The sequence below is a fragment of the Ornithodoros turicata genome, chromosome 4 (genome assembly GCF_037126465.1).
Source record: "Ornithodoros turicata isolate Travis chromosome 4, ASM3712646v1, whole genome shotgun sequence".
In the NCBI taxonomy this organism is placed as follows: Eukaryota; Metazoa; Arthropoda; class Arachnida; order Ixodida; family Argasidae; genus Ornithodoros; species Ornithodoros turicata.
The window spans coordinates 59,600,233-59,626,135 of record NC_088204.1 but is presented as its reverse complement, the minus strand read 5'-3'; the positions used below and the strand labels follow the sequence as shown (position 1 = coordinate 59,626,135).

The window sequence follows — 25,903 nt, the reverse complement described above, 5'->3', positions numbered from 1 at the left end:
CTCGGTTTTGGGGAGAGGGGCGGTTTCTGTGTCGGAGCGCGTAGTGGGAGAGGGGAGAGAGGGAAATTCCATGTATACACTGACGTTCTGAGGGGTGATCGCCCAACCGCCCCCCTCTTGGATCCGCCCCTGCTTCTCCCTCCTTCGTCACGTAGACGAATAGTAGTCAGAATAGATTGTTTCAGAAAATCCCAGTGCTCCTTGCGCACGCACAGCGTCCTGGGCGCTTACTGAGTGGAAGGACAAAGAATAATCCTTCGCGTTTCGCTGACATTGACACGTCGTTGACAATGGACAGGTATGGGAGAAATGGAAACAATTTGGAGGCCACTCGTTTCTTTTGTATTAGCACGGTCCTTCTATACTATAGAAGGAGCATAGAAGGACCATGGTATTAGTAAGCTCCCACTGTTCAAAGCGGCGCTAAGCGCTCCGGGATTTCCTGAAGTCGTCTATTCGTCTCCTACCGCGATTCGCCGTTCTGCGCATTCAAAAACTAGCACATGATTGCGTCTAAGTCGCAAATTTGAATCTCTAGACTAAAAGTGCAACAGGCTTTCCAGAAAATCAGTCTTAAGAGAAATATCATTGTTTTCCCATTTAGTAGGTGGGGATGTTCACTACTCGCAGACGACAGTGGTTAGCTTGGTATCCTGCTAGCTCTGGCTATACGAATAAGCAACTAAATTATGTCAGACCGTTGCTATGCTCACAACTGAAATAATGACAAGGTGCGCGGAGAATAAAATCAGTTTCTTTTCCATATCAAGCCAGGAGCGTAAAAGTCAGTGGCGCAAACGTGGGCTTTCTGTGGCTGCCCATGCGGCTATCGGCGGCTCGTCTCCATGACTACAACCTTTAAATCACGTTGGTGATTAGCTACGGCCGGTGAAAATACGGTCCTGATTGGGCGGACTCTTAATTGTTACGCCACGTCGACGAGTAAGCAGGGCTTCTCTATCTAGGTGGCGTTGACCGTGCGAATTCCTGTGAGAAAGATATGGCAACCACCGGTGGACAAAGTCTATTGGACAGGCAGGCAGCACTGTGCGTGTCCAGTATAGGCGCGTTCTGATTACTTATCTCGGCGATTCAAGTTATCTCTACGCTGAATGAACCTAGCCTCCCGGGTTCGTATCTTATTCCGAAACTTTACAGCGGCTCGCAGCCTATAGCAGACGATTGAGAAGTAGACGCAACTTCTGTTGCTGCCTCTGAATCTCCTGAACGTTCCTTCTGAAGTATGCAATGGAGTTTGACGGCAGGGCAGGTCCCACAGACGACATCGACGACCCGGGTGCTGTATTCACTTCCCATTTACGACGGACAGCGAGAGTGTGAGGTTCCTGAACACACACGGACGTATCTTTTTCATCACACGTGGCTTACCTGGTACCGGAAAAAAGGTTCTGGGCAATTTTCTCCAGAAGCTGTATAACGACAGCAAAATGTTTTGGGCGAACAAAGTGTTTCTGGGACCAGTGTCCGGACCAAGAACTGAGGAAACGGTGTTTCTGGGGCATAGAATTCTGTCACCACAAGTAAGTTAAAGGATATCGCCAATACCTTTTATTGAAGAACATACGCTATTATAAGGGTAGAAATCCAGCGAACCGGTAGAGATGTAGGAAGGGAGTTCCCTCAGGACAGAAGCCGCCGATATTTCAAACAGAGAAGAAGAACAGTCGCTGTTCGAAATATCGGCGGCTTCTGTCCTAAGGCAACTCCCTTCCTATACGCTATTATAAGTGATCTAAGCTACTATAAGTGATCACCTTCCAATATTTCTATCACATAATGCGAGTGTACCAAGGGCGTAGGGAGCAATATCTAGTTCAGTCGTTAGGTGATGATAGTCTTGATCTTTTTCGTGCTAGAATAATGAATTGTGACTGGAGCTTTGTTGCACGTATGTGTCAGCCAGAGGAGTATACAACGCTTTTTTCAACAAGTTCCTGGAAATTTATCAAGAATGTTTTCCGGTGGCTATTAAGACACGACATAAAAAATATAGAAAGCCCTGGATGACCCCCGGAATCATGAAAATTGTTAGACGACGAGATAAAATGTACAAGGCGTTCTTAAAATACAGAAACCAGGAGCGCTTACTTGAGTACAAGAAGCTTACGAATTATGCAACCTCTGCAATTAGACTGAGAAAAAGAGTTACTGCACCAGTCTATTTTCCTCAATTTCCAAAAACAACTTGTGGAAAAATGTTAATGCACTCCTGGGCAAAAACCCGCGGTCCACTGGCATTGACAGTGTGACACATGAAGGCTCCACATTAACTGGGTGTGACATGGCGGAATGCTTTAATTCGCACTTTGTTAATCAATTTGAAATGTGTCAAGATCCAACACTGGCTACAGCTTTTGTCACTTACCAGTGCCCCCAATCACTTTTCCTTTTTCCCTGTTGACGAAAACGAGATTGTTGCAGCCATAGTTTCTATGAAAAATAGCAAAAGCCTGGATGCTTTTGACATGCAGATTGCTCCTATAAAAAATGTCGCGAATAACATATCGTACTCCAGCTAAAATGAAGATTGCGAAGGTTTGTCTTATTTTGGTCGCACAAGTGCATGTAGTTCTTAGCTGCCTAATTTTAGTTTTCTTATCTTCAGCTTCACGGGTTGTTTTTGCTCAACCACATAAAACCCATTCTCGTACCGCTGAAAGGGCACATACCCTACTCCTGTCCGTGTACAGAAACCCTAGACGTTTAATGGAGGGCTCAGTTGACAATATTTCTTTCCCCTTATCTCCCCCCTTCCCCTTGATGTATATATCTGTGTGGGGTAAAATAAGCTTTCAGCTGTGTGTGAGACTCGTGTTTTGTGTGTTATTTTCCCAGTCCCAGGGTTCGTTACGAAGATCAATTATCACCAGCTCGCCGCTTTCTTGCTGCTCTTTACGTTTAATGCGTCGTGTTAACAGTTCTGGTATGACTGCTGCCTTGTAAAAGTATGCTAGGCCTTCATTCATCTCGTTCCACGTTTCTTTGTCAAAATAAATTCTTTATACTGATATCGAATGATGTAGCTCTGGGTGATTTGTCCAAATTACAAAGTCGCACCATGGTGCGGTTGTCACCCCCGGCTGACCCTGCACTTGGTAGTAATAGGGGTGGGAACGTTTTAGACACATCATTCCCACCAACTAGCTCGGCACAAAACGTCTTTGTCACTACACGCATCCTTCACTCTCAGTCCAGCTTTCGAAGCAGGACACGTTACTTCGAGCAAACCCTAGTTCATTTCCATCTTCTGCAGTACGATCTGTGGAAGCGGCAATAAAGGAGTGGACATGTAGGACATGTGGAAATAAAGGACATGTAGCCCTTTTTTTCACAACTACGTATTTATCGTATAGTCCCATTACTGCAAGGTACTGGTCGACAGCAGAATCTTCATTTGGATACCATAGAGCCTTGGGTCGCCTGGCTTGAGCACTTCTGGCTGTTTTCCATACAAAATGGTCTCTACGTAGCCTTCCGGCTTCAAGCAGTGCAGGAGGCTTCTAAAATTTGAGGCCGTCAGACGTCCAATCCTTTCTGTGGGCCAAACTGGATTTTGGCCCTGGCAACCAAGTGTCTTTTGGCAGATTTGGTTCTTGCGACATCTGTTAGTGGCACCAGCTGTTCGAAGTACTCCTTCACTGTATCCCCTCAGAATGCACGTCCTCGACATCCGAAATTGAACTAATATTTCGTACAGGTACAGGCTTGCTGCTGCTGTATCGATTCCAGACAAGGAGTGTCCTGCCTCTAAGGGTTCCTTGAATTCAGCCTGCAAAAATATTCCCTGCGTACTGTGCAGATACGGCGGGATCACAACATAAATTAACAGTAACTGGAATATATTGCCACTTCACAAACGGTCGCAGTCCGATTGCACGGTCGCCCGTGCAGGCGCGTTGAGCGATGTAGAGTGCGGACGCCCCACGGCTCGCGCGAGCCACCAACCGTGTTTTCGACTCCTCCCGCTAGAGGCGCCCTTCCGCTCCGTTGCTCAGAGCGAGTTTGGCCATTAGGAGGAGCCTAACTTAAAGAGCGTCATGCGACGTCACGGCTGAACGACCTCCCTCGTCGTGCTCTATTGTTATCCAGTCGTCAACTGGTTGCCGACGCCATATTGATGCTGATCGTTGTTTACAATCCAAGGAGAGAAGACACGTGCGTACTTCTTGCTTCGAAAGCCTTTCGTCCCTGAACTCTTTCAGTTCGGCAACAAAGGCCCCCTTATCAATGGCGCCAGTGGGTCATAAGCCGGTTATTCCTGCAGATTACATTCAGCGCGACCACGAAGCTGTTAACCAGCTGGTGGACAGCATCAATATGGCGGGTACTAGGTGGCTGATAAGCGGATTCCGCTCGGATTCAAGCTTTTTGGGCGGCGCAACGACGACTCTGACGTCAAAATAGGCTCCACCCATGATGCGGCAAAAGATCAAAGAATGGCCAAACTCTCCCTATAAATGGCTCTGTCGTTGCTATACAGCTTGTGCTTCAGCTTACCTGAAGAGTTTTGCACAAGCGGTTCACGTCCCACGGGAGATACGTTCTTGCTAAAGTTGTAGATTGATTATCATCATCATGCTGCGAGTTTCCATGGAACTGTTTCTGTATAGTCTGCTATGGTCGCATGTCCGCTTCTGCACGTTCGAAATTCAAATTTCCTGTATTCAATCATGATGGAGATCCCGCGGCCAATGCTTAGCGCTTCTAACGGATATAGTGCGAACGACCTTGCATACGAGTTGCCGATTATGACATGGTGAGAGTATGCCGGAATTCCCTCCCTGCGAGAAGACGTCACTCCCTAAAAAGCATGAGGGCGCAACTAGACTCTATCTAGTTGGTGGTCTATTTGGTGGCTCCAGCTACGACTCTAGCTAGTGACTATAAGCTACGTTTTGCTTATTTAGTGACTCTAAGCGAAAATGAAAAGCCTTGAGAAAAGGAATGCTGTGCCGAGACTTTTACTCCTCCGCTTAGGGAGTGATGTCACGCTGCCGGAGCTTCTGCAGACGCGGAAGCAGCGCTGCTTTTTAAAATTCCTTTATTTAATGTCTAAGCACTTTTGAACGAAAAAAAAAAAAAAGTTGCCACGTAGATTGTCGGCCGATGCCGAAGATTGTGGTATCACGGTTTCATAGATGGGTTTCCGGATATCGGCAGTGTGGGAAAGGTGAATCAGTAACGAAACCAAAATAACGAGCAAATGAGCTTTCTGCGCCGGCTCGTTTTGACAGGAGCTCTTGGGCAATGAAACCTTGAAACACTAGGCCTGCGCACTCTTTGATTTGATGTCACGCCCCTGGCCCCACTGCCGCTGTTGGCCATAGATAGATGTGACGTCACCGAAAGAGGGAAGGAGATAAAAGCTCTCTCATTGGAAATGCATGTCAGCCGGCCCAGGTGCATGACGTTATCGAAAGAGTGCGCAGACGTTGACCTCTGGATGTTTATCCATCTCTGTGTGACACAACAGCGTGCGTCACCGGCGTCGTCTGAAAATAATACATTCCCGGAACGTTATCAGGCGACCGCTTAATATTTCTACAGAGACAGATTCTTCTCCCGCAACGGTGCATTGTTCTCTCAGTGTGCATTATTGTTGTTCAATTATATGACCATTAGTGGAAAATGTATGACGCACGAAAAATAGATTGCGTAGAAATGAGCCAAGCTGGATAAGCCTACTTTGGAAAGAAGACCAAGAAGACTCGTCTCATAATGAGATCCCTCATTCAATTGCTGCGTACCACTCGGCTTTAACGAATTTTAGGCAATTGGAAGAACTGTAATAAAACGATACGATAAAGGAAGTTATCATATTCAAGCTTAGCAATGTGATGTCACCCGTGTCACCTTTCCCTCTTTTCTAAAAATAATAAACATATATCCCCCCCCCCCTCGTTTCAAAGAAACACTGCGATTGTCTTATCGTACTTTCGGAACCATTATCGTGAACGGCTTCTGATCTACTAAAAGTCGCTTTTGTCTCTCATCTTTATGGTAGATTTCTAATAACCCGTTACCAATACTCATTTGTTTAAACCCATATTGGTTGTGTTCGTTTACACAAACCGTGCGAACCGCGAGTCGGAGTCGTGCCGTGTGAGTATAACAGTACGTCAACGACTCCAGCGACTCGCATTGAGAAGAGAGTCGCTGGGAGTCGACTCTCGAGCATCTCTAGTGTTGATTTCAGTAATTTTAGAACGGGAGTCACTGTCAGGGCGATGACGTCACGAGAGCCGTACCAGGCAACACCTCCTATATAGTAGAAGGCCTGCGCATTGCCCAACTCACGGAGGCCTGCGTGAGCGTTTGCGAGCTGCTCCGAGCTTTTCTCTTGTTTCCTCTTTCATTGGCGTCATAGCAGCATCCACAGCAGGCCTTCGTGTATGGCAACTAGAAGGAACCTGGTTCGGGAGCTGAGCTCGCCCTCCCATTGAGAGTGCGGGCGTTATGCTGATGAGGGCCGCTAGAGGCGCGCGCACACGGGTGTATGCTACTTTCCGCTGCGTTTGCCCAGTTTCCCTTCGCATCGTCACGTGTTTGTGTCGTTGTATTGTGGTTTTAAGAAATGCCGATGGGTCGTCCACCACATGGCAGAGAGAGCCAGCCAAAAAAGAAGCAACAGAAAGCAAAGCCGTGCTTTGCCTACACTCTAAATCGTTTCACACCTTTAAAGGTGTAAAATAGGTGTATTAACAAATATCACACCCCTTTCACACCCTAGAACTTGTTTTGGAAGTTCCTGAGGGTGTAACAATGGTGTACTACACCCTCAGGTGAAATATGGTGACAAGTGTGTCGCCTGGGTGTAGGAAGGGAGTATGTCCGTCCATGCTCTTTGTGTTTCCGGAATTATCGGATGTTTGCGGTAAATGGTCATACGATTATAGAGGACTGCTACGTTTACTTAAAAGCAGACGACAGAATAAATCTCGATAGGTGGCGCGCGCTCAGCGGCTCTGGCGCTCGGCTTCCGGATAGCCTCACAAACACCATTAAGTGGAGACACCAAAGGTACGTTCCCCTAAGCCGGCGTTCACACGGGGCAACTTTTCCCAGCAACTCGAAGCAACTCAAACCAACGTCTTTCGAGCAATTTCGAGTCCGCGTTCACACGCAGCAAGTCGGTAGCTCCGCCCACAAGCAACCTATGTTGACCGGAGAATGTGGGTTCGAATCGAACTGGTGGAATCTTTTCTTAGCTGCTGTTTATCAAATTTCAGTCAGTTTTATTGACCCAATAGATCATGATTACCTTCCAGAAATGGCAACTGATATGTTTCCGTGAAGTTCGTAAAGAAAGAAACAGTTATTTCTCAGCTGCACCTGCAGGATTTGAACCCATGAATCCACGAAGGAAATCCACAACGCCATCGGGAGTCACGTGTCAATGCTCCCCTCGCTGATTGGCCGATGCACGAGCAACTTCTCAAGTTTTCGGTCGGCGTGCGATTCCCAGCAACTCTGAGCAACTCGAGTTACTGGAGGTTGCCGGCTGACAGCAACTCCAAAGTTGCTCATAGTTGCTGCAAAAAGTTGCCCCGTGTGAACGCTGCCTAAGAACCCGGGATATGGCGCTCGGGAGCCTGCCTAACGCGCCCAATAAAACAGTTTTTGCCCCTTCCCGGGGCAAACAATTTGACCCAGCTCTGCCAATGGAATGCGCCATTTGTAACACCTTTCTCGAATGCCAAGGTTCCTCGTAGAAGGTTTTGACCATCCCTCAGTACATATACACTGTTAAAACAGAACTTCACCACATAGCACGCTCGTAGTCAACCATCATTCGGAATGATATCATTCTGTGCATTGATTTGTTGAAAATGGGAGGAGGCGCCTATCTGAGAGACATTATGCTTGTCCCAGATAGGCACCTCCCCTGCTTTGAACAAATCAGGATACAGAAATGATATCATTCGGAATGATGGTTGGCTGGGAGCGTGCTATGTGGTGAAGTTCTGTTTCCTGGGTTTTCCTCAGACGCTTTCAGACATATGTCGGCACAGTTCCCTTAGAAGTCGGCCAGGACGCACATTCCCCCAGGGCGTCAGTCGTGACGTTGCCCACATACGTGAGGTGACAACGGCAAGCCCTATCGCCACCACCACCACCATCTGTTTTAACAGTGTAGATAGCATCAGGCGGCGATTAAAAACGTGACACTTTAGTGACACGTGAAATTGGTGTGACACTTTGGGGCGAGCCCAAACTTGGATTTGGAATGTGTCACAGAGCGAACTTAGTCCATATACAGTTACCGGAAACGCGTTTTTGTTGCCACCGAAGTGGCTGAGGTGTCGTAGATGATTACTGAAGCCTGGGAGGGCGTTTGAACGCTGGAGTTGTGACACTTGCCGCAGCTGCGGCCGTTGCCCGTGACACATGGTTTGATATTTTCGCTGTTTGAACGCTTCGGATCTCTATGTTTTCTCATTCAGTTACCGACAATGGGCAAGTCTTTGGCCAGTTCAAGCGAGGACGCTCACGAGGTTTCTCGCGTCCGGTTTTATCTGCTAATGTAGCTTCTTTAATTCGCCTTCGGGAATACTGTGACGACTCAGACGTTGATGTTACTGGAATATCTCGAGGAATCTGTGCGTATGACCTATGCTAGTGTTTGTCAGATATGAGGTCACACCGTTCACACCCGTAGGATGGTGCATCATGTGAGGGCATCCTTCAGTGAAGCACGGAGGTATCGGTAAGTTATTTGGGGTTTGTTTTCTTTTCGGAACGACGAACGCAATGAAATCATGTGAATACAGGGAGGCTGGAGGATAAATTGGAGCAAAGTGTGCCGCATTCTCCCTGTGTCTCTGCCCCCTGTCGAACGCGAGCACTCTTTCGGAAACCCCACCTTGCTTTCCCTAAAGCATTAGGAAATACTTGACTTTATGCATCTGAAATTGTTACCAAGCAGACAATCGCATGCGCGCGTCTGCACCGCGGGTACGACGCGTATTCGAGTAATGAGCATCCTTCACCAGTGCATCTGTGCGCCATAATTCTTTGACATACGAAATCGCAAGTTACAGCGATGGAGAGAAATTCAAAGGTTTTTCAGTAGCTCCCGAGAATGGAGGCTTTGCGGCCTGTTTTTCTTCATACTTCATTGCGCCGTTTCTTCCGATTACGTTCTGCATTTCGTTTGTCTTCACTTAGCTTTTTTAATGTGTCGTGATCTAAACTGACCACTTATGTATCGGACCAGCAGAACCCCTATTAGGAAATTTCAGAATAGCGTGTGAGTCGCCAACGCAAGCGCAAATGAAGCTCTTTTGCTAATTATTCAGTTACCATGCTTCCCTTCAGGACACCCCTGTATTTCGAGATGCAGTTCGAGCAACGATTGCCATCTTAGTCGGGGTTCTACGGAATCAAGCAACCAGGAGGGTCTTGCACTCCGTGCTTGTCGCGCGATTGACTCGCACTGTATCGATTCTGAAATAAAATGTTTCTCTTTTCACATGAACCCTAGCATGTGAGCGTGCCTTCCACATACGAGTACATCAGGTGTCAGTGTCCGCTGCATGTTTCACCCATCTCTGAAGCCTATAGAGCCACATTCTGAGAGTCTTCTGCATAAAAATTAAGTAGCTGTCTCATATTCTGTCTCATGCTGTCTCGGACGCTTTGGCTCCTTCCCTGTGTGGGCTCGTGGAAGCGCACTCAATGCACTACTGTGGTGTCGTCCCAATCATGCAGCCACCACCTTCATTCCACATTCCATCCTTTAATGACCATGACCATGACGATGGGTCTCCCCCAAAACGTGCCACATCACACGACATCACAACTACCAAGATTGTCAAGTTTGAGATTGAGACAATACACTCAACTTTATGCAACTAGGTGATGTTGCGACCACGAGGGCAACGTCATGACTGACGCCGTGGGGGAGTGTCCGTCCTGTGCCGACATCATATGGCTCAAAGTGTCTGAGGAAACCCCAGGAAATACCCCAAGCAGCACAGCCGGCACCTCTGTGACGCCGACAACCGCAAGCCATTTCGCTAGCACCACCAGCACAGTCGTGACCACGACACCACCTGCACTCTAAACACAAAGCTCATCGCATAGCACGCCGACGGCCACCATTGTACAGATCGATGTCTTCATCACTGTTGGTTTGTTGAAAACGCGAGGGTAAGCCGTTTCGGGACACTTATCATAACTGCATAAGTGTCTCAAAAAGGCTTGCGCCTCCTGTTTTCAACTAACCAACAGTGATAAATGCATCATTCTGTACCATGGTTGGCCTTCGGCGTGCTATGCGGTGAAGCTCTGTTTTTAGAGTGTGCGACGTTTTTTGTGACACTTGTTGTGGGAGCTCTCGTGACACATGCTTCAAAAAGCAAAAAGGAACAAAAAGCGTCTGGAAGTGACACTTGAGCAAAGCGTCACTTTTTTGCAAAAAAGTGACGCTTGCAACGCGTCACAAAAGTGTCACCATTTTTAGAGTGCGTTCGGACGTGTGTTCTCTTGGCTCTTGATCTTTGGATACTTTTTCGTGGTCGCCCCGGACGTCATCTGAGTGACGCCTTCTACCGGGGCAGCAATGTCAGATCGCACGCCGTCGAAATACTGGGCTTTTAATGTGTCTGTCCCTGCTGGGACGTCTGTAGATGACATCGTCGATGCAAGTGAGGCGGTCGCCGGAGATGCCACCGTTTTCAGCGTACAACACTTGGGAGAAACGTCCTTCCAGGTGGTAGTCTACTCAGCTAGTGCCATGAAGAAGGTTCATGCGGCTGGCAGTATTAAGGTTGGGAATGAAAGTGTAGAAATCGTCCCCGTGGGTCCCAGAGTCGTCAACGTCATCTGTCGATATCTTCCAGTTTTCATCCCAAATGAATGTCTTCGTAGTGCCCTTCATCCACATGGCGGGTCCTGGATATTTCTTATTGTCGGTACAAGGGTAGGCCAACAGTGAGGAATGGGGACAGAGTGGTGAAAATCGAGGTGTCCGTGAACAACCCGGTTCCTAATTTTCTTCGTGTACTTGGCCATCGCTAACCTTTGATTACGTTGGCATGAAGAGAGTCTGTCGACGTTGCAAAAAAGAGGGTCATTTTAAGGCTGCTTGCCGCGAAGAATTCTGCGACCGGTGTAGCACGTTCGGTCACCCAACGTTATCCTGTCAGCGACCCTGTCAAAGGTGTGGAGCCAACCATGCTACCGCCGACTGCACGGAGAGGCGACCGTATTCTGAAGTATTGGTCTCGCCAGCGGTTGCTTTTCCGCCGCTACACGATGCCCCGCCGATCCGCGGAAGCAGGAGGCTGAAGATTTGCCCTGTGAAGAACAAGGAGTGCTGACAGAAACTCTAGCTCATCTGCCATCCAGCGCAGTACAAAAGGTGTCGCCGTGTGCGGAGAGGAATGATTCAATGGAAGTTTCATCTGATGACTCCAACACGGTTTGCTACGAATCAGAGGATGCATCGCTGGATCAGAAAATGGATTCCGAGGGTGAGCCTCCCTTGACTTCTAGTCCTCCAGGTGACAACGTACCTGCCGACGAGAACTTCGTGTCTCCTCCGCCAGCTGCTGCATCCTCAACGAATGGGTCACCGTGGATACTGTTCAGGTGGACTGTAGTCGGGCAGATTCCAAGAGAATAATGCGCTCAACGAGTAGCCCCAAGGAAGTGAAAAAGAAGAAGCGAGTTGACAGCGACCACGTAATGGAGCTTAGTACGGACTCCGGATCTTCCCAGGAATGATGATGAGCCTTTTACTCTTCATGCGACTAAGCCTTCTCACTCTGAATGCCCAGGGGTTTAAATACCCGGGTAAGCAGCGTGAGATACTGCACCTAGCTCGGGTGTCGTGACGTATGTGATTTTCGTAGGCGGTTTTCTGTTAACTGTTTTTTCTCGTTGGGGTCTGCGCGGTCAGAGGGAGTCGGTGTAGTTGTCTTCCGACCGTCGCTGCTTCGTGATTGTATTTGTTGTTATGACGCTGCGGGCCGCGTAGTGTGTCTTGATATTTACATCGCAAACTGTGAAGTTCGTGTTCTTAACGTGTACGGGCCCGCTCGTCCTGGGTTATCTAACGCTTTTTTTCAAAACTTGCACTCGTTCATGCTTGAACCGCATCCACTTATATTAATAGGGGATTTTAACTGTGTTTTAGATTCTCGCAGGGATGTATCTGGTCCAGGTTTCGGCCGGCCTACATGGAACGCGCGTGAACTGAGGCGAATAGTGCAGCAGTATTCCTTAACTGATGCCTGGGTCCATTTGTATGGCAACCAGTTCAACTACACTTGGTCCCGTGGGAACTCGTTTAGGTCGTCTGGACAGAGCATATGTGCTTAATGAATACGCTGACTTTATCGTTCAATGCCCAACGTCACCGTTTCCTGTCTCGGTGGGATATATTTCAGGTCATGTACCTTTTTTCGTCGCGCTGGATCTCTCGACTTTGGAAACTCGAGGGCCCGGCTGGTGGAGGCTAGATAGCGCAATATTACACGATCCGAAGTTACTTCAGAAGTAGAGGTGGCAATCCGTGACTCTTTGCGTGAGATAGACTTCGACCCGGTCGTCTGGGACACCCTTAAGCGGCACTGGTCAGAGCTTTTGATCACAGCTGGTAGACGTAGGAAGGTTGCTCTCACTGAACATTTAAATGAACTTCGTCGTCGAATGCTCATAGTGAAACGTGGAGGGCCCCTTACGTTGTTCATGCAAGAGTATCTGGCCATCCTGAAAGAGCGCTATTACGGGGCTTTGCGCTTTGCGTCCCGGACCGCGGCAGTTATGTTCAACCGCAACCGTCCTGTCTTGGACCCCGACGTGTTTCGCTACATGCCTAACTCCGACATTAGGCAACCTCGACAGAGTCATGTCGAACAAGTACGCATGGCGGATGGGTCTGTCTCCTCTGCCCCATCAGACATCGCTCAAGTATTTCGCACTTTCTTTGCACAATTGTTCTCTTCTGAGAGCCAGGAAAGCGAGGTTGGCGAAGAGATGTTACGTTTCCTGGCTTCGTTGCCCGAACTGCCAGATGATTTGGGATCGGCATTGTGTTGTTCTGTGACCTTATCAGAAGTTAAAGCCGTCCTTGCTGAACAAAAAGTCTCTTCTGCTCCGGGCCCAGACGGGCTGCCTGTGCCGTTCTACAAATGCTTTTGGACAGCCCTGGGTCCGTCTATAGTCGCGTTGTTCACTAGATTTATACAAGAGCACCGACTTCCGCCTTCTTTCAAGCATGATCGCATTGTCCTTATTCCGAAGGGTGGCGATAGCAACTCGCCACAATCCTGGCGTCCTATTACGTTGCTGAATAGTGATTACAAGAACCTTGCTCCACTTATCGCAACACGTTTGAGGAATGCACTTCCCTACCTCGTCTATCCATTCCAGACCTGCTCAGTTTTGGGCAGAACTATCTTCTCGTCCTTGCTATATGAGATGGCATTGAATATGCCCACAGCTTTCACCAGCCTGGTTCATTCGTCTCGTTTGATCAGGCCAAGGCCTTTGATCGCGTGGAGCATTATTACATTTTTGGTGTTCTGCGTATGTTTGGCTTTCCCGTAGCCTTCATCTCTCTGCTTCGGTCGTTGTACTCAGACTTGACAAGTGACCTCGTCGTTAACAGCAACATCGCGCAGCGGTTTTCAATAACACGTGGGGTTCGTCAGGGGTGCCCGTTATCCCCAATGCTGTTCGTGTTGTGCATAGACCCGCTGTTACGTAGGCTTGCTGCTTGCCCTCGTATTCGTGGGTTTCCGCTCCCCTGCGGCGGTTCGGTGGTGGTATCTGCGTATGCAGATGACATTACACTCTTTCTCAGGGACAGTGATAGCCTGTGCGAAGCGCTTCAGATTTTTGGCGAGTATTCGCGTGTTTCTGGTGCCCGGCTTAACAATACAAAAAGTAAGGCATTGCCAGGTGCTGGTTTTAGTGGCAACTTCTTGGGCGGTATAGAGCAGTGCTTATCCCTTCGAATCCTGGGGGTAGTGTTTGACCAACGGGGCGTGGCACGAGAAATCTGGGATTCCCTGCTTCAGGACGTTGAACGCAAGGTTTCGATAGCCAGTAGGTTTGACCTACCTTTTCAGGAGCGTGCATATCTAATCAAGAATGTGCTATGTAGTAAGCTGTGGTTCGTTTCCCGGGTTGCTATACAGCCCCGTGCTGTATGCACTAGGGTTTCTTCGGTGATATTCTCTTTCTTTTGGGGAGGAAGAACAGCTCTTGTTAGACGCGCGGTCCTACAACAGCCGCGATCCCAGGGAGGCTGGAGCCTCCCGTGCATTTCTACTTTTTGTACACTGCTTGCCCTTCGGGCTGTCCTTCGTGTTCTTGACGACACTGAGCATTCAGCGCGTGCGCTTGCATTGTACTGGATGGGCCACTTTCGCAGAGCATTAGTTCCTCGCGGACTAGGGAATAGGTACCCTGAAGCCACTTCCCCGTCCCTGTTTTATCGACGTATCGCGGAGCGATTTTGCGACTTACAGGCTCAGGACCCTCAGGTCGATCCTCGATCGGTCCCTGCATCACGTATCTGCGAATTGCTATGTCTCTTGGATGAACCCCGATCGAATAACTTGAGAAACCTGGGTCTATCGTGGGGTGATATCCGGCCCGACAATTTCCCACGCCAAGTCTGTGACTTTTTGTGGAAGGCGGCCTGGGGAGTTCTACCTACGCGTGATCGCTTAAATCGGTGGGGTGTTACCAATACCTCCCTTTGTCCGAATTGTCCCAACATTGAATCAGTGTCTCACGTGTTAGACGACTGCGTTGTAGCAAGGACGTTTTGGACACTCGTTTGACGGGTTTTCCCGTTCCGCTACCGTTTAGGGCACCGGATCAGGGACAGGTTTGTTCTTCTGCTCGTTGCAGTGGCAAGGTACGTCTTGTGGAAGAACAGATGCAGAGCGGTAGCTCAAAGCAGGCGCCTTCGCGTTCAGTACCCTCTCATCATGTCGCTCCACAAGCAGGTAGTCATCTTCTTGGAGACCCAGTTTGTTACACTTGGAGAGACAGAGTTCCTCCGAAGGTGGTCGACACGGTACATTAGTGTCCGCCGCGGCCATGTCTCCTTGAATGGCCACTGGCTCCCTTGGTGGCGTTCTTTTGTGGGATTCTTTGGGAATATTACACTTGTTTTAGCTTGTCTTAGAGTGTGACTTCTGTTGTGTAAGCATTTTGTGTAATTAGTTTGTGCTACATTATATTGGAACTGTATTGAACTTGTACGACACAAGTTTACTTGGTTATATTAAATATCCTAAAGCATCAGGCCTGCGCCTCACGTGCAGGGTTGGCTACCGGAAACGGAAACGAGAACCGGTAATTACCGAAATTCAAGAGGAAACGAAAATTGAAATGGAAACAAAATTGTGTTAGTTTCCACTACCGGAAACCGAAACGGAAACGAAATTTAAAAAATGGTAACGTTAACGGAAACCAAATTCGCAGGACGTTTCCCTCAGTGTTTTCGCGTTAAGATGAAAATTATATATATCCGCACTATTCTTCCAGTCATCATTCATTTATTCATTCGTTTATTTCCGGGACTTTCTTTCGTGTTGAGCCCACTGCGCAGCAAGATGGACGCGGTAGTTTTGGATGACGTGTTATTTTTGCGCACAAGCGGAGACTTTTGAAACTTAAAGGCGTGCATTCCCGCAACCTAGAGAGACATCTACTTGCGGTGTATAAGATTCGTGACGAACTTTAAGTCTTTAGTGTTTGTGTTTGCTGTCCTTTTGCATCGATTATGTAACTAGAATATCTGACATGAAGAAGCCAAAACCAGACAGTACGAGTTCTGGATGAGAAACAGAAACCAGTACTGAAATTACTTCGGAAACGGAAACGGAATTCTTAAAAGGAAACGGAAACAGAAACCGCTACCGAAAATCGTCCAGAAACGGAAACAGAAACGGAAACGAAAAGCCGAGTTTTTCAATTACCGGAAACGGAAACAATAATATTTTCGGTAACCAACCTTGCTCATGTGACACAGCGTCACACACGAAGTATGGCGACTAGAGGAACCTGGTGTGAGGAGACGGAGCTGGCGGGTTACATCCCATTTCGCCTAATCCGGATTATCGGATTAAAGAGGTGGGAGGGGTGACTGGCGTTAGGCGAAATGGGACTGCTGCGCAATCTCATTAGGCGAAACGGGACTGTCGACAAGTGGGCGTTACTTACATGCCCCGCCCCGATAGTGACGTCTGCAAGAAATGAATGCGCTCGTCCGACGACAACCTTGCGTCGTCCGAAACAAGGACCCTTTACATTTACAAACGAAGGTGTGTGCGATGCCACAAATAATACAATGAATCGGTTATTATTGAGGAAAACGTTTTCGTTGATTCATGAATGATGGATGGATGAATGTTTAACGTAAAAAAGAGAAAAGTTTCCATACAGACTGGACACGGAAACGGACCTGCTACACTCTAAAAACTGAATTTCACCGCATAGCACGATCTGCGCCAGCCATTGCCACGTATGATAGGGTTTTCGCTCCTGATTCGAAGACAGAGGGAGGCGTACGCCTGTTTGTGTCAATTTGGATATATGATAATTGACACAAAAAGGCGTACGCCTCCCTCTCTCCTCGAATCGGAGCCGATAACCCTATCATTCGTGGCAATGGTTGGCGCAGGACTTGCTATGCGGTGAAGTTCAGTTTTGAGAGTGTACCACTTTGCAAAATCACTAGCAGGGACACAGGTTTTTCGTGCGGCTAAGGGAATTCGACTTGGAATGAAAAAAATAAGAAGGAGATTTTTGGATTTTTGCTCACTTCAAAAAAAGAAAAGGAAGAAAAAAAAAAGAAGGAAACCCCACTCTTTAATAGAGCGGAGGGAACACGAAGGCATGGCGAAGGGTACGCCGTGACCAACCAGATGGTCGTGAGTCGTGACGTAGTCCCTGTGCACGTGATCTGTGACAGACCTCATTGGTTTAGCACACAGATACGAAATATAACAGGTAAACTGACTTTTGGCAGCACGCTTGAATAGAACTAGCAAAGGGATAAAGTTGTTAGGTGAAGATGCGTAATTAACTTTGACTTCCCGACAAAGAATAACACATTTCTCGCATTTACTTTTCAGGAAGTATTAAAAAATGCATTTAACGCAATGCTATGCTTGAATAAAACCAACGATGTTGTAAAGTTATGTGAAGATGCGAAAGTGACTTTTGGCAGCACGCTAGTGGACCGCCTTCTTTCATCACGTGACACGGATCAGTAGGCGAAGTGGGACTGTCTGCAGCATACATTAGGCCAAATGGGACCCCCTTGAGTTGGAAGTTGGTGAACTCCCTAAGGGATTGCGAGATAATCCGCTAAAAAGCATTAGGCGAAATGGGAATAGGCGAAGTGGGAAGACACGAGCTGGCGGACGGGCGGGTCACTGATGACTGCATAGACGGCGCTACGCGATGGGTGTATGCTAGGTTCGAAGCGAGCTCAATAGCCCGGACGGGGTTTTGCGTGGTCACTTTACGTTCTTACAATATTTTAGCTATTATTTTTCAGAGCGGGAAAGTTGAGGATGGGTGGTGACGAATAACAACAAAAATCGTACATGAATTATACTTTAGTAAAAGTATTTGCTAAAAAAGAAAGGAAAAATCATACACGAAAGTTCCGCACGGTTCCACAGTGCGCGGTTTCGCGTCCTTTCGTATGGGCGTGTGTAATCGCGTAACACTGGCGTAAATGATAAAAACAGCACTGGAGCATTTAAACAATTTTAATATGACAAGCTCTCGGGCACAGTCTGATGGAGGGCATGTGGCTGATGATGTTGGATCACCACTCCCCGACTCGACGGTGTTCTTCAAACTTTTCCTGCGTTAATAATACTCACATAACTGCAAAACTGCCCATAATGCAGCAAGTTACTAAGAAAAGGTAATAACTGCCTGTGTGAGAAGTACGCTCAAGAAGGTACACGTAAATAATGAGATAATGTGAAGCAGGGGTTTAACCTTGAAATAGCATAAATTTAGGCATTTGCGCACTCTATATACATAAACAACAGACAAAAATATTGCACACAAAAATATTGCACAATGCTAGACGGCAGTACGTTTCACTGTAAACGTGCTTGCTTACCAAGCTTCTGCTTAGTTTTCCGTGCCACTCTTGCTTTTTTAATTTCCTTAAAGTAAAAATGCACCCTTATGATAGCATAAAATTTCAATATTTTAACTTTCAAATCTTCACCATGTACACTGCACCCAAGCTTTGGAACATGTGGTCTAGCACGTGTCATGACTTCCACTATGCTATCTGACTGCATGCAACTACCAGAAAAAATGTCAGTGAACACATTCTCTAATGTAGAGATGAAAGTGAATAAGAGTTCTGAGCAGTGAAGAAGCCCTCCTCTGCTTACTTCTGAAGTGTACGATGAGGGCTGACTGCTGTCCAAGGTGGGTGCTGCATCCAGGACACAAGCAGCAGTGCAGTCCATGCAGTTGAGTGGAAGAACACACCTTAGAGCTACATAGCCAGCAATGTAGCAAATAAGACGAGAGTCACTGCACTTTATGTGTTCATTGTGGTCGTCACGAAGGGCTGTCTCTGTGTTGCCAAGCTGACTGTTCTCAACGTACTTGTCCACCAAATCCATGCATGTCTCTCGACTGTCTTCGCATGACAGCAAAGATTACAGTACACCCTCACTTACGTTGCTGCCACGAGGTGACCTCGCGAGGTTGTAAAAACTCAAACAATTGACAGTTATCAGGAATTGGGAAGGAGTTGGGTGGTCATTCGGACCGGAGAACTGTCGAATGATTCCGAACAATCTTTCTAGTGGATCTTGGCTGATCCTGGATGTCATGAGATACCCATAGCCACGTGTAGGCAAGTACGAAAGGAGGCCTTTTGTTGTTGCAAGTGTCACACGTAAGCCCTCAGGAAGTCATCTATGAACCTTTCCTGGTGGGTACCTTTCCTAAACGTAAATCAAAAGTATGTCTATTACAAAGAACTGAGGTTTCATTCAAGCCGCGAATGCCCTCACCTTAGTGCATCCTTTCTACAGCGTGACGTCATAACTTCAATCAAGGTTTTCACAAGCTTGATGAACTTTTCTGTGGCCTGGGCATCCCTATACTGGTTCTCCACTACATCCCTGTACAGCAGTATTCCTCTTAGCACTTCATCCGAAAACAAATGAAATGAAATGAAATGCGAGGTTAACCCGCATCTTCTCAAAAGGATTTGGGAGCAGGGTGGTATGGGTTATCTTGGGCATAACTTTCAGTGTCAGGTTGTCATTGTCACACCTCCATGCAGCTACAATATGCTGGTTCCATGCTGCTGCATCAGAGCAGGTGCAGTCTACTCGAAGTCCAGACTGCTCACAAAGGATGACAGCATCTACAATTATTTGTGACACCGGTTCTGCCTTTACATTGCTCCGTGACGCAAAGACACCTGTAACAGCCTTCCCATAAATACATCTGCAAGTCGCTGTTGTATAAGTAAGATCAGGCACTGAACTTACCTACAATTTGGCTCCAGTCACCACAAAATGGCTTGAACAGTAGGACGAGGCCATGATCAGCAGGTGTATGTTTATCATTGGAGGTACCGCTCTCCCAAGTCTACAAAGCCCACAACTGTGTGAGAGGAAACACTCAAGTGTTCTGAGAGCTTCATCTCATCAACCAAAATGGTTCCATGTAGCTCGAAGTCTGACATTGTCCTAGTCTTCTCCTTGAGCACCTTGAACATGTTTGGGTTGAAACCAAACCCACTTCGATAATTACTCAAGTATTTCAGTAGTGTAGTTCTCTCAGGTAAAACAAGGATATTTTGCTTCCGGACATGTTCATAAAGCGCTGGACTCTTCATACTAAAAACAAAAGTAAAAGAAAAATAGGAAAAAAGTCACATATGCACGAATATGTATGGAGGGCATCTTCTTTCGTCGCACAATGTGGCGTAAGCTTACCGCATTATTATGCACTGAAGTATCCATTCCTGTTGGTAGCGCATTCCTGTAGCACCTTTTTTCTTTGCGGCCTGGAAACAGGCCCTCACAGCAAGCTGTTGCTTCGAGGAAAGAGATTTTATCTGAAAAGCGGTTAAGTTCATGCATGAGTGAAAAGGAGGGTTATAGAGGGTATAAAATATGTAGTACCTTCTCTTCAAGGACTTCATGCTCAAGGGTACAAGAAGAGCATTACTAGAAGTGTAATATCGACATACACCACGTTTTATCCAATGTCGATCATTACGGGTGTAAAGTGGGGTGTTGAAACAGGTGTTTACCGTCTAGTACACCTTTTTTACACTCCATTTGATGCTGGTTTCACAGCTCCGCTCAGCAAGTAATCTGTGTTAAAAACACAGTATTTGACAGGGAAGGATGTTAGGTATTTAGGTATCTTTGACTCGTTGCAAGCGTGGGTGTTAATTGCAAAAACGCGTTCCCGTTACCGTTAGAAACGTTTCCCGCCCCCACATGTAACCAACGTGCCCCAACAAATTCTATTTCAGTATATGATTCACCCGACACGCCAATATAGGCTACTGAGGGTGCCCGAGGTCTTTTGAAGCCTCCACACTCACGTTGGTCCCACAGTGTTACCAAGGTAACGAGGCTGCCTGCGACGCATTGCGCTCCGGTTTAGGTTCTACGATGGCACCACGGCTGGAAGTCTGCCGTGTTCAGGGTGGTGCTTGCCATAGAAGCAAACATGTCGAACTGTATGTCTCGGCGACTGGTCTCGGTATGCTGCAGCAGAAGCCTCTATTACACTAGCTATTTGCGAGGGCATATTTGTCAGCAAACAATTCCATCATAAAAGGTATTTTCAATTGAATATTCCCCTTTTAAGGGTGTTTTTGTTTTAAACGCCCATTATAACAGTGTTTTATTAGGAATACACTTAAGTAAAGGGTGTATTAGAAAACACCCATCATATGAGTGTAAAGGCAACACCAAAAAGGTGTGCGCCATGGGACAAGCCATTTACACCAAAAAAGTGTAAAAAAGTTTGCCGTGGGGGTGTATAGGATCAAACGGGGATCTACCGAAAAAATCGACAAGTTCAAGGCAAGGGTCGTAGCGGTTGGCTGTTCTCAGGGGCTATGGACTCGAATACTATGAAACTTTTTCGCCGGTTGTAAAACTCACGAGCCTTCAAACACTACTTGCTTTAGCGAATGAAGGAGGAATGATCATGAGACAGCTGCGTATCTGCATGGAATTCTCGAGGAAGAAGTATATATGGAGCAACCACCAGGAAGCCCAAACACCACGTCCCAGGTTTGTAAGCTGAGAAAGGCAATATATGGGCTAAAACAAGCCGGACGGACCTGATACAGAACGGTGGATAAAATCCTGAGAGAGCAGGGTTATAGACGGCTAGAAGCAGACAACTGAGTCTTGGAGAACAAAGGTACCAAGGTTATTTTGGGAGTCTATGTTGACGATATTCTGCTTCTAGCCACAACTAAACACGCCCTGGAAAGTGCAATTAAAAAATTGGGTGAAAAGGTGGACCTAAAGGACGTAGGCGAACCAAGCTACATCCTGGGAATTGAGAACACATGGGACAAAGTCAATAAGAAACTCACGCTCAACCGGAAGAAGTACATAAGTGACATCTTGAAGCGTTACAGCCAGGGAAAGGTAACGGTAATGGTAACGGAAACAGAAACGGTATATTACCGAAATTGGAAATGGTAACGATAACGGAAACAGAAACGCGTCGTGGTATGCGTTTCTGTGGGGGATAACGTGGTGTCCTCCACTACCGGAAACAGAAACGGAAACGAAAATTATTGCCCGGTATTGAATTCGGGTAATGGCTATTCCTGTTGTGCGATGACATTTGAATGACTTGTCATCAGACTTGTACGTAACGGGTAACGGGTAATTGCGTTACTGGTAATCAATTACTTTTTTGAGTAATTTGTAACGTAATCGATTACTTTTGGGGCCCAGTAATTTTTTGAGTAATTCAATTACAATTTTCAGTAGTCAATTACCAAGTAATCGATTACTTGGAAACTAAAGAATCCACATTGTTCGGGACGACGCACACACACATATATGGGACGATTCACCGCCGCGAGAAGACAAAACCAACTGCCCTCTGCAAGTTCGGTGCAAGGCAGCTGTCTTATATCTAGGACTTTTCCGCAACAATTACTTACTCGAGGACCCCGAAGTCAATTGCCACAGTGTTCCGCACGTGTAGTGTATTTTTGAGTCCACTGTCCTCTCCCCATTCATGTGTACTATCCGTAACCCGGCCTGTATGCAGTAAGTTGGACTGCAGGTTGTACCGTGAACCTCTTTGTCCACTCACTGTGAGAATAGAATAGCGCTTTTCACAGAACTCTCAAAACTCTCAACCTCTCGACACATTTTTCACAGAACTCTCGACCCCGGTAACCCTTTTTTTATATCTTTTTTCTATATCTTTTTTCTATCTGTTTTTATATCGTTTTCTCAGATATCGAAAGTAATTGGCAAAGTAACGCGTTACTTTTCAAGGCGTTACTTCATTACTTTTTCCGGCAAGTAATTTGTAACGGTAAAAAAATTACTTTTTCGTACAAGGTAACGGTAACGGTAATCAATTACTTTTTTTTAGTAAGGTGTACCGTAATTTCACGCGTATAAGCCGCACCGCAGATAAGCCGCAGGACGCGTTTTTAGGAACGTTTTGAAAATTTTCTGGCAGATAAGCCGCACTCGCAGATAAGCCGCGGGCAATACCAGACGACTGATTTAAATGACAAAGGAGATCATAGAGAAGGCCATAAACCCTGTGGTCCATAGTGTACAACAAAGGAGGTCATCTCTAGAGTTCTACCAAGATCGGATTGTGCCCTTGTTGGGCGTTTTTTATGGACTGATGGGTCAGTGGTCTTCCAGAAAACGTGAATCACTGTCACCACTTTCGTTAAAGCTGCTTGGGGGAATGCACCAGGAAGATTAATCTACTCGAATGTGGACCCGTCCCTGTTACGCACTGTTCGTGCATCGGCAGGGCAGTGCTGTTCCAGAGACACTGTAGGCCCGGCCCTTTCGTTAAAACTGGCGTATGGGAAAAATGACAGGAAAAAATAGTCATCAGATAAGCCGCACCGGTGGATAAGCCGCAGGGCACCCGTGAGAAAAAAAAATCGCGCATAAGCCGCGGCTAATACGCGTGAAATTACGGTACAAGTCTGCTTGTCATTTACTTTTGTATTTTGATGACTCCATTTCCTGTAATGCTCTAAATACTATAAAAGCGCAATATCGGATCTCGAAGGTGCATCCTTCGCTTACCTCGTCCCAGTTCCCATAACTCCATGACATCAACACATGACCATACTCCACCACAGCACGAGGACGACAGCCTACGATTTTTAGTTATGTGTTTTTTACTTTTTTCATTTCAGTGTGACTATTGCAGTGTTATTTACTACTCAGAGCGTCCACTTATGAATGCGATATTGAATGAAGGTTACGCCGATCTTGAGTTGCTCGACTCAAAGTGACTAAAGCCATGTTCCTACATTTTTTTATATATATCTTGCAAGATGTGCGCATCCCAACAACGTAAAATTACTGGTGTAGTGTGTACGAGTGACATCGAAGCAGCATTTGGGCACAACAGGGTGCTGACAGAGTCGGACGGGGGAATGGGCTGTCCTCCCGCAGCTTTGTAACAGCCTTTCCATTACCGGAAACAGTAACGGAAACGTAACGGAAACGAAATTGAAAGGCTGGTGCCAGAAACGGATAATGGAAACGAAAATATAGCCGTAACGAAACTGGAAGCGGTAACAAAAATACGTCCGTTACCCTTCCCTGGTTACAGCATGGAAAATTGTAAACCGATCAGGACTCCAATGGAAACTGGTCCAATAACAACGTTGGTCAGACAACGGAAGGTAAAGCTGAATCAACGGTCCCTTATCAAAACTTGATCGGAAACCTCATGTACATGGTGCAAGGAACACGCCCAGACATCGCATTTGCAACTCACTACTTGAGTGAGTTTAACACCTCTTTCACGTCCACTCATTGGCAAATGGCCAAAAGGGTGCTACGCTACTTGCAAGGGACGAAAGACGTGGGCATCACGTACACAGCTTGTGCAGAACCCGTCGTGGGATATTGCGATGCAAGCTGGAACGAGTCCGGCAAAGGGAAGTCACGTACTGCTTACGTATTCACCGTGTCCAAGGGAGCCATCAGTCGGAAATCTACGAAGCAGCAAGTCGTCGCGCTGTCAACGTGTGAAGCGGAATACATCGCTATCACTGAAGCCATAAAGAAGGTATATGGGTAAGGACATTATTTAAAGAACTTGGATTCTGCAAACACGGTACGGAGAACTTGGAAATCAAGAGCGACAATCAAGCGGCCATAAGGACTAATCGAAAATCCAGTGCAGCATCAAAGGTCCAAACACATCACCCTCAAATATCTCTTCGCTAGACACGCAATAGAAAGCGGTGATTTTTTTATTTCCTACCTGCGTACAGAAGATATGATAGCTGACAGCCTGACGAAGCCTGTAGGCCAATTAGGAGTATGTAATTGTATGTAGGCCAATTAAGAATGTAGAAAATTAAGAAATAAGAAATAAATAAAAAGAAAAGAAAAGAATTAAAGAAAGAAAGAAGTAGGAAGGAATAAGAAATAAATAAATAAAATTAAGAAATAAGAAATAAATAAAAGAAAAGGAATTAGGAAATAAACTAACAAATGATGAAAGAAGGATGAGGTAGATTAAAGACAAGATGACAAAAAAAGATGACTAACAAACGGTGAAAGAATGATGAGATGAATCACAGAAGTGACTTTAAAAGGAAAGCATGAGGTTAATGCGTTGAGGGTGATTGTGGGGCACAGAAGAATGGGATTGCACGACTGAGTTCACAGGCTGTTCATAAGACCTGAATCTCTCAAGAAAGTCAGAACTGCTTTGGTCACAGACCGCTGTGTGTGATCTCGTACTGGGCCGAGCAGAGTGGCCAAAGAAAAGACCGTGCACCGCAGCTTGAGTAGGCGCCGTCTCAGCGTGGCTCGAGGGGTGTCGAATCTGTGACAGTCGAGGAGAAGGTGTGGAACATCAGCTTCAACAGCGCAAGTGGGGCATTTGGGCGACTGGAGAAGACCCATTTTACAGAGAAGTAGAGGTGTCCTGGCGGCATTAAGGCGTAGTCGGTGTAGAATGGACGCTTCTTGACGCGAGCAGTGGTGTGTGGCAACGAAATCCATCGACGGGTCGATAGACCGGAGATGGTCGTTCAGTCGGACAGCGTCCTCTTGAAACTGCCGAGTGCCGTTATGACGGAGTCGCTGTGTCTGTAACCGACACGATGCGGCTGAAAGTGGTAGGAGACAGTTATTGGAGGTGCCGTCCCATGTGCCCGATGTGCTAAGGCGTCTGCGCGGGTGTTTCCGTGCAGGCCGGTGTGGCTGGGATTGGAAACACAGGCTATGACCAAAGGATATAGAAGTCGGTTGTATATTGAGACTATCATGGTGTCTAGGCCGCCGATTGTTCTGGAACAATAATTTGCTAGAACTTCTAGCGCCACCTTACTGTCCGTGAACACAACCCAAGCGCCAGGCGGTGATACTGTTATGTGGTTCAAACGCCCGTCAGTATGGCGAAGAGCTCGGACTCAGTAGATGACGTCTCGTAGGGGAGCTTGTGCGCCCACTTCAAGGTTTTCATGTGGCATGTAAAAGGCTGCAGTAGATCCGCCCTTGAGACATTGATCCATCAGTGTACACAGGGAGTCGTTGAGAGTACGCTGAGTGAAGGTGCTCCAGTGTAAGTTGGTGAGCAACAAACGGGAGGTACAGAGTTTTTCTTCAGAAGACCAGGAATGTGGTCACATACA

At 46.9% G+C, this 25,903-nt stretch overlaps 2 protein-coding genes across 2 annotated transcripts in view; both read left to right on the top strand.

The window, feature by feature from the left end:
- Positions 1-1,534: 1,534 nt before the first annotated feature.
- LOC135391619 (uncharacterized) overlaps positions 1,535-25,903 on the top strand; it is an 83,912-nt gene continuing 59,543 nt past the window's right edge. Inside the window, exon 1 of the mRNA XM_064621938.1 lies at positions 1,535-1,541. The gene's annotated coding sequence lies outside the window, so the exon portion shown is untranslated. The remainder of the gene's footprint in view (positions 1,542-25,903) is intronic.
- Positions 11,650-24,336, top strand: LOC135392483 (uncharacterized). The gene is made up of 3 exons (XM_064623191.1): positions 11,650-11,722; positions 21,490-21,674; positions 23,887-24,336. The coding sequence occupies exons 1-3, from the start codon at positions 11,650-11,652 to the stop codon at positions 24,334-24,336; spliced, it is 708 nt and encodes a 235-aa protein (XP_064479261.1).